The following is a 9,263-nucleotide window of genomic DNA, read 5'->3' as shown; positions in this document are numbered from 1 at the left end:
CCTCTCTTGTGGCCTTAGCTCAGTATTACACCAGAATGTCACACCACGTCGTCTTACGTCATCACGTCAGTGGACTCTCACCTCTTCCACGCCGTGACTCCTGCAGCTCGAGCTAACCAACAGAAACAGCCTCTTCTTCCATAAACTCCACATACGCAGGTATTAAACGTGCCTTTACGTCTCAGGTTTGCAAATGCTCTGGATATGACGTTTGTGAGTCTCGGGAAAGCGTCTTTTCTGCATCTTAAAACGCTCCATGCTAACGTGCTAGCTCCCATTCAACGCCCACTTTGGATTATAAATAGAGGAATATTATCTAGCGTTGGTTCAAATCGTGGGTAAGTTTGAGTTTGGCTCGTGTTTGTTCACTTTTAGATAATGCAGCGTTTTCAGCAGTGAATGCACAACTTTTGAGGGTAGATTTTGCGTGTAGCGCGTGACAGCTCTTTATGTGGGCACGATCCAAAAGTCCTGCAGACTTTTTAAAGTTACGGAAAGTAGTGGAGGAGGCTGCAGGCAAAACGTGATCTTCTCCAGTTTGTGGCCAGTTTGCGCTTATTGTCTTGGGGAATAAGTTGTTTAATTGTCATAATTTTCCTGGATGATTATCATGTTCTATAAACCATAAGATAGAACTGTTGTAAAACAATATATTAGACATTTATTCCCCCAACTACTCTTCAGCTGTTAATATCACACACTATTGTTTCTTTTGAATCTCAGTGATAAAAGACTGAAGAGAACGTCCTATATACCCAGGGCAGGTGTTACAGTCTAGAAGCCACAACATTTGCACCATCAATCAAAAAGCATGTAATAATAATGACGAAGCAACATCCGCCTTGAATCATTAATAGTATTTCATATTTCGTGTTTGATGATCGTCTGTGCAGCACTTTGGGACCATCCATCCATTTCTTGCACTTGTCTGTTGCCGGGTCGTGGGGTCACATTGCACCAGCCCCTTATGGGTCCTCCTGCAGGTGGTGGGTCCACAGAAGGACGGCCTCATGATTCTAACCGGGCCTGTTGGTCTCTCATAAGGAGCTTATGAACCGCTCTTTGTATGACCCGTCACCTATAGGACCTGTTTGCCCTGGGAGACCCTACCAGGGGCACGAAGCCCCCGACAACAGAGCTCCAGGATCATTTGGGTGCTCAAACCCCTCCACCACGTTAAGGTGGTGGTTCCAGAGGGCACTTTGGGGCAATTTGGCCAAATGTGATATCAGGGCTGGGACAAAATATCGTATCGGCATTTTATTATGCACTTTTCAATCTTAAAGGGGCTAGATGCAAGTTTGCCATTTTATACTCACTACTGCCACCTCAGGTCATACGTGTAACTGCAGCTTCTATTTAAAGCTTGTGCATGACGGCACTTCGACCCGAATTAACAACTCTTTGAGTGACAGTGCAGGATTATAGAGGCAGTTGTGGTGAACAGGTCTGGGCTCATTCTACACATTAGGACAAGGCTGGAACATGTAGGGGAGGAAAATACATTATTTTAACATTTTTAAACTCTATATAGTCCCTTTAACCCATCAATAAATGTCAAATGGTGAAAAACAGAAAAAAGTCAGTGCATCAGTAGGTCCAAAAAAGTAGGCGCAGGTGCTCTTCAAAGATCAGGTGTCAAATTTGATAAACAGGGGAAAAAGAATCAGTCTTTTACTCTTAAATTCATGTCTGTTATCCTTAACTACAGCAAGTTTAAATACTTTTATGTCTTTTTTTTGTGCTCTTCACCTTCGAGCTGTTTTGGAAAAGGTGGAGCGTGAGAACTCTGCAGGTGGAGCGAGCGTTAGGCCACAGTGCTTCATCACCGGCAGTGGTCAATGTGCCTCTACAAACAAGAATCAGTAATGAATGATCTTTATCTTTTCAGATCAAAGATGAAGGAAGTGTCTTCAAACAAATGCGCCGGAGGTTTCCAGAAGGTTTTTGAACATGAGAGGTGAGAGGAAGCTTCAGACGGTTACATTATCCTGGTGTTTTGACATTTTGCTCATTCTTTGTGGTTCTGGCCTGTGCAGCACGGAGCTGAAGTGTAAGATGAAGTTCGCCGTGTTCCTCCCACCGAAGGCAGAGACCGAGAAGTGTCCGGTGCTTTACTGGCTCTCAGGTCAGTCCTTCATGTCATCTTTTATTGTGAATTAATTAACTAAGATAGAGGAAAAACTTGCAATTGAGCTTTGAGCTGCATATAAACTTCTTAAAGGGATTTTCAAGATTTTTGACATAGGGCCTCATTTCCTAGTTATCCAGAGTGTTGCTGATTTCTGGAGATATATATATATATGTTTTTTTTTTTTCCTGCAGTCCTTATATTTCAAGAGTTTAGCAGTGCTAGGCTAGTGCATGTCTATGTTGTTAGCATTTAGCCTCTCCTCCTCTCCTCTATGGCAGTGGTTCTCAACCTGGGGGTCGCGAGACAAATTTGGGGGGGTCGCCAGATCATGTAGATAAAACATACATACTTTTTTAGTGTGTATTATAATATTTTATTGTGGCATGTGTGTGCCATTATATGTTCATAATTTGATGAATTTTATTTTAGCCATTTGTTTTTTCTTTGTTTTTAAAGAATTATGTAGGCTAATGTTCCGATTTCTCACAGTGTGACCCGGGCGGGGGGTCACAAACCCCTTTAACAGTTATAATGGGGGTCGCGGCTCCAAAAGGTTGAGAACCAATGCTCTATGGGACCAAACGGGGTGAAGTTAGAAGCGACCAAGCTCTTCCACGTTTCATATTAGTAACAACAAATGATAATAATAAAAATAAGACAGTGGCAAAAAAGTGGGTAATTATGCTTCAAATCAGATAAGTAAATGAGGGAATGTCGGCTGTTGCCCATGAGCAAACCCTTGTCATATGGTGCAGTATTGTTCCATGACTTCAGCACGTTTTCCTCTCAGGGCTGACATGCACAGAGCAGAACTTCATCACCAAAGCAGGATCTCAGCTCGGAGCGGCTGAACACGGCCTCATCATCGTGGCCCCGGACACCAGCCCACGTGAGTATGACAACCGGGACAAACGCCTCCACATGTGCTTCACCCGCTCTGACCTCCACTTCCCATGATGCCGCAGGGGGGTGTAACATCGAGGGCGAGGACGAGGGCTGGGACTTCGGGACCGGAGCTGGTTTTTATGTCGACTCCACCGAGGAGCCCTGGAAGAACAACTACCGCATGTACTCCTACGTCACTGACGAGGTGAGAGTCACAGGATGATTATTATAAGACTTACACAGTTTGATTTGATCGGGTTTATTTCAACTTCATTCCTGGTTTCAAATTGTGGCTTGTTCTGGTTTAAAGTTGACTCACATTTAGATAAAAATAACATCCACAGTGATTCAAAATACTGATGACACAATACAAACTAAAACACAAATCTCAATTTTAAACTTTTGAGGTGGATTACTGAAAAATGCATAGGAAGCCTTTCTTAAAATACATTTTCTGCCTTTATTTTCCAGGTTTAAATATGTGGGCTTGTTTTGTTAGTGTATCAGATAAAAAGATTTAACTAAAATGTTTTTATGGTTTATGGTGAGGTTCCACTCACTGAAAATGGATAAGACTCATGTGTCCAAAAGCTATAAACCAAATGCCTTTTAATGGTAAAATTTAGTGAAGTGTTAAAAAGCTTATTACAAATAGCTTGATTTCAACCAAAAGTTAAATTAAGCTTATTTTATAAGACATTTCCAGAAACAAATGTTTGAGGAATACTAGGACTGTTTTGATTAGTTCATCCTTTTAACTTAAAGCAGTACTAAGTAACTTGTTTATCTTAATAAATCCTTTCCGTAGTCCCTCTGGGGGTAATACAAGGGTTAATGGGATGTTTGGGGGGTCTTTCATCTCCCCCTGGTGTCTCTGGCCAGAAAACCACAATTGCAACTTCACTGCCTCTGGGTCGGAGTCACCAATACACACTAATGGAATCATGAAGAAGAAGCTAACAGGCTAGCAGGCAAAGCTAACTGGGCTAGCACCACTTAAATGGTATTTACAGCCAAGTGTGAGTGAAAAAATGATCTCCATTGTGTAATTGGATGAATAATATCCCTCTGTCACTTTGTCTTTTGCAAAAATTGCAACTTGCCACAACATCTGCAGTTCCGCTTATGGCCTCTAGGGGCAAGAGTTACCTAGTACTGCTTTAACATATTTCATAAACGTCAGAGTGCTCTAAGGCAGTAATGCGTGTCTTCTAGTAATGATAATAATATTTAAACATCTTTCTTTGTGTGTTAGCTCCCGAAGTTAATCAACTCTAACTTCCCCACGGACCCTGAGCGCGTGTCCATCAGCGGGCACTCGATGGGGGGCCACGGGGCGCTCATCTGTGCCCTCAAGAACCCGGGGAAATACAAGGTACTCCTCACTGTAACACTGTCGCTGTTCTATATCTACACATCAGTTCAGAAACACGTCTAAATCGTCATCTCATTGTAGTCGGTGTCGGCGTTCGCCCCCATCTGTAACCCGGTGCAGTGTCCCTGGGGGCAGAAGGCCTTCTCTGGGTACCTGGGCTCCGACCGCTCCACCTGGGAGGTAAGAGTCCCAAACGTCACATATCAATTCTGCTGTGACCGGACAGGGTCTCCGCAGGGCCTGTTTTCCTGTCCCGTACTCTTTCCTCTGTTGGATTAAATGTTTTGCAAATCTTTAAAAAATTAAATATGCGCTGATTTGTTTTCTGCATTTGTGGCATTAAAATATAGTGTTTGTCCATTAACCTCTTAACCACCACCTGAACAAGCACATTTTCTCCAGGTTGGCTTTACCCAAATCTAAGAGCTTCAAAATAGCGACGAAAACGAGGATGAAAACACAACAAAAAAAGTGACAAAACGGAGGCGACAATCACGGCAACAATGTGACAAAAAGTTACAATCAGTTTTGTCGGTCTTAGCTTTCAAATTAAGTGTCACACTGGCCTATAGGCATCGAGAAACTTTTAGATTTGGGTAAAGCTGAACTAGAGAAAATGAGCTTGGTTAAAGCCGGGGTAGGAGGTTTTAAAAATGGCTGTTTGGAGAAGCTTCTGCAATGTTGAAAGATCCAGAGTTACAGAGTTTTTCTCAGTGGGGTTCAGATCTGGACTGTGGGAAAATGACAGTGTACCTTTGATATTGTTGTTTTAATTGAGTTACTCTTCTCTCTCTCGTCCGTCAGGCGTACGACGCCACAGTCCTGGCTGGCTCGTACTCCGGTCCTCAGCTGGACATTCTGATCGATCAGGGCAGAGACGACCAGTTCCTGTCGGCCTCTCAGCTGCTGCCGGACAACCTCATCGCCGTGTGCTCCGAGAAGAAGATCCCCGTGGTCTTCAGGCTGCAGCCGGTAAGGGCTTCTCACTCCAGCTGTGGATACTTCTGTTTTCAGTGCGATACCTGTGGGTACTTCATGATTATATACAATACATGACACTTGGCTCACGATAACCTCACAATATGCTATTACTGCTAATATTGCACATAACTACTTTTAAAATCATACGAGGATGGTATCAAAACAAAAGTTTAGGCACGACTGGTAAATATTTATCAAAAGGTAGTCATTAGATATCAAGTTTTGAGGCCTGTTGGTCCTGGGACAGCAGTAAAGAAAGTCACTTGGTTGTTTCAGCTAAAATGATACAAATTTAAAATAAATGGTCTTTCATGGAATAAATGAACATTATTGTTCTGTTTTCTGGCTCTATGATAAATATTTTAAGTATGGGAAAAAGTATCGATCAGGTATGAGTATCGTAAACCAAGTATCGTTAAAGTACTGGTATCGAATGTATTTATTTTTTTACTGTAACCAGCCCTATTTCTGGAGCAGGTGGGGCCTTCTTGTGTGGAGTTAGCATTTTTGCAGCATGTCGGCATCACGTGTCGAACACAGGGCCCGGTGTAAAGATTTTAAACTACCCCCCATTTCAGGCTACCCCCCGGTAATTTGAAATCAGTTTCAAGTTACCCCCGGGGGTAAGATGAACGCGATTTCAAGCTACCCCCCCTGATTTCAGATTACCCCCCTCTCAACTGCTTTCTTCATCCATAAAATACCTTACAGGAACCGCAGTTGGAGCCGTAACCTTAAGGATAGTGGAGTTTACGAACTAAAGCTAACCTTACCTTAGCCCTAAACTTAAGGATAGTGGAGTTTGCGAACTAAAGCTAACCTTACCTTAGCCCTAACCTTAAGGATAGTGGAGTTTGCGAACTAAAGCTAACCTTACCTTAGCCCTAAACTTAAGGATAGTGGAGTTTGCGAACTAAAGCTAACCTTACCTTAGCCCTAAACTTAAGGATAGTGGAGTTTGCGAACTAAAGCTAACCTTACCTTAGCCCTAAACTTAAGGATAGTGGAGTTTACGAACTAAAGCTAACCTTACCATAACCCTAACCTTAAGGATAGTGGAGTTTACGAGCTAAAGCTAACCTTACCTTAGCCCTAACCTTAAGGATAGTGGAGTTTACGAGCTAAAGCTAACCTTACCTTAGCCCTAACCTTAAGGATAGTGGAGTTTACGAACCAAAGCTAACCTTACCAGATGAAAAGTTACGAGAGTTGTAGCTATTATTAGCAATTAACATCCGGGCATTTTCTATTTAACACAGCCGTGCCAAACAAACAATACATATTGTGGCGGGGGTAATCTGAAATCAGGGGGGGTAACTTGAAATCAGTTTCAGGTTACCCCCGGGGGTAATTTGAAATCGATTTCAAATTACCCCCGGTAGTCTGAAATCAATTTCAAAGTACCGGGGGGTAAGGTGAATGGGGGGGTAGTTTGAAATCGCTACACCGGGGGCCAGATACAGACCGCGAGATGATTTAATCCGGCCCTTGCATAAATTCCTGAGTATCTCAAAGAAAAAATAAAAGGAAAAGACATAACCAGAATGCTCATTCTAGCCACTAGAGGGCAGCCAAAACAAAACAAAGGAAACAATTCCACTTTTGTCCAGCAGAACAACAAGTATAAATATAACTATAGTTTTTGGTATAAATAAAGGCCATATAAGGCCATGAAACAGCGCCTTTCAGTGTTTAACAATTACTGTAAACAGAAATCAAAGTGCCATCTCTTATCCTGACCAGGGTTAGGGTTATTGTGGCTCAGAGTGGGCGTAGCCGGAGCGTTTGTTTGAGGCTAACGCTAACATTAGCATTGTGGACGTCTTTGGCTGTATCCGAATATCCACCCCAGTCCCTAACCCATCATTCACTATATACGCCCGCACTATATAGTCGACTATTTAGTCACTGATTCTGTTGGCGATTCGGACAGAAGCCACTACTTTCTCCGCGCTGCGTGACGTCACGCGCTGCGGCGTGCAGATGTTTTTTGTTTTTTTTAATCTAAATTTATTTATTGTTACAAACGTTTATTTTAAGAAACAGAACGACTGTTTTGGCACTTTTACAGGCGTTTTATTTGTCATTTAAATTTAAATTAAAACTATCATTACAAAAAAAAATCACTCCAGCATTAGCTCAAAGACGTGCCGAAAGTAGGTTAGAGCCCGGTGTCCGAGGCGCCAGCAGATTGAGTGACTACATCTGCTAAAAGTTCGCTAAACTCCGGGAATAATGTATCTCTGTGATAAAGACCAACCAAACTCATGAGGCAGTGGAATATTTATGGATAAATACGAGTCAGATACGCTTTATTTCACATGGATTTTACATGAATGGCTCGGATTATTCGGTCATTTAACAGCTCAAGCTAAAGGTTAGCAGCTAACGTTAGCATTTTTTCACCGTAACCGTTTATATTTAGGTCGTTTATTCGGGAGAAATACGCAATACACGACTGAAACAGCTGATTTCATTCAGTCGTGTTGTTTAATTCAAAGACCTGTCGCTGTCAGGCTCTTCTCCGACTCTCGCAATGCATTGTGGTCTATATTGACCCGTTTAGTGGCCATCGATGCTCACTACTTTTCGAGATGCATTGTGGGAAATTTCGAGTGGACTACTTTTTTTTTTCGGACACCCCTACAAAATGGTACTATATAGTCACTACATAGGGAATAGTGTGGACATTCGGATACAGCCTATGTGTTTGTCCAACATGCTTTACATTGAGACGGTATTTTAGACGTGAGTAACTACAGTGGAAGGAGAACTCTTTTTAACACGACCTGCACACAGCAGTACAGCGTCTATCGTCCCATCAGGATGTTTTTTTAAACTAATCTGAGTCCCCAACGGGCCGAGTGAAGCGTCTCCGTCCGTTGCTGTTGTGGGCGGATGTGCGTCAGATATACGGGTGTACAAGAAACACACAAAAAGAAAGATTCCGGCTTGGGAGGGAAATCGGGGGAAATACGATTAATTACGTTTAAAAAATTAACGCGTTAAAATCTTTGTAATTAGTTAATCAAAAATAACGCGTTAAAGTCCCTCCCCTAATTAAATCACACCACTTGCATGCGATCTTTACATTTAGTACAGCAGCCAAGATGAAGATAACGGTGGCCATTTTGGTTTCCACACAGACTAAACTGCGTTCTGTGGTTTTGTTCCGCAGGGCTACGATCACAGCTACTTCTTCATCTACTCCTTCATCAACGACCACATCAAGCACCACGCCAAGTTCCTCAACGCCTGAGTCACCAAGACCAGGAACAGAACCAGGAACCAGGATCTGCCCCAGGACTCGGCTCTTAGCTCTGACGCCTCCAGCAGGAAATTTACAAAGACAATCGAAAACAAGCAACTCCGTCCAAACCAAGAGACTTTGATTTAAGTTCACAATTCTGCAGTTTGTGAAGTTTCTTTACCATGAACTGGATGGATGAAAAGCCCATAATAAACATTTTCCCCCATTATGATTAAAATCTATCAAAGCTGCCTTTACTGTATCACGTCTGCTGGAGCGACTGTCAGGGCCACATTTTTCAAAATAAACCATGAAATGTAGCTTTTCTCTTCCTTTTATTCTAATCTACACTGTCAGGATTTTGTTATTGTGTCTGAAAATAACACAACGACCAGAGGTGAGTATTTGTCAGTTACATTTACTCAAGTACATGTTATCTTAACGCCCGTCTGCACCGAGCACCGTTTAAAACCGCTAAAAGCTTAAAAAAAAGCACTTCACAAAATGAAGCATCTGTCTCTTACTTTAAAATAGTAACTCATGTCACTGATCTTTCAGGGGCAAATCTTCATAGATGCGTAAAATACATCTATTTAGTGTTTTGTTTATTGCTTTTTGTATTTTTATGTGATTTTCTC

General features: G+C 42.2%; 1 protein-coding gene across 1 annotated transcript; it reads left to right on the top strand.

The window, feature by feature from the left end:
• Positions 1 to 204: 204 nt before the first annotated feature.
• On the top strand, positions 205 to 8,945 carry esd (esterase D/formylglutathione hydrolase; the record flags this gene model as incomplete). The annotated part of the gene is made up of 9 exons (XM_079563792.1): positions 205 to 338; positions 1,892 to 1,960; positions 2,040 to 2,128; positions 2,925 to 3,023; positions 3,100 to 3,224; positions 4,275 to 4,394; positions 4,476 to 4,574; positions 5,199 to 5,366; positions 8,554 to 8,945. 9 exons carry the CDS (start codon positions 205 to 207, stop codon positions 8,632 to 8,634), a joined length of 984 nt encoding a protein of 327 aa, XP_079419918.1. The 3' UTR covers positions 8,635 to 8,945.
• Positions 8,946 to 9,263: the final 318 nt, after the last annotated feature.

The sequence above is a fragment of the Gobius niger genome (assembly GCF_951799975.1).
Source record: "Gobius niger genome assembly, chromosome: 9".
Lineage (NCBI taxonomy): Eukaryota > Metazoa > Chordata > Actinopteri > Gobiiformes > Gobiidae > Gobius > Gobius niger.
Note: the sequence above shows the minus strand (reverse complement) of the source record. Positions and strands in the feature narration are given on the sequence as shown.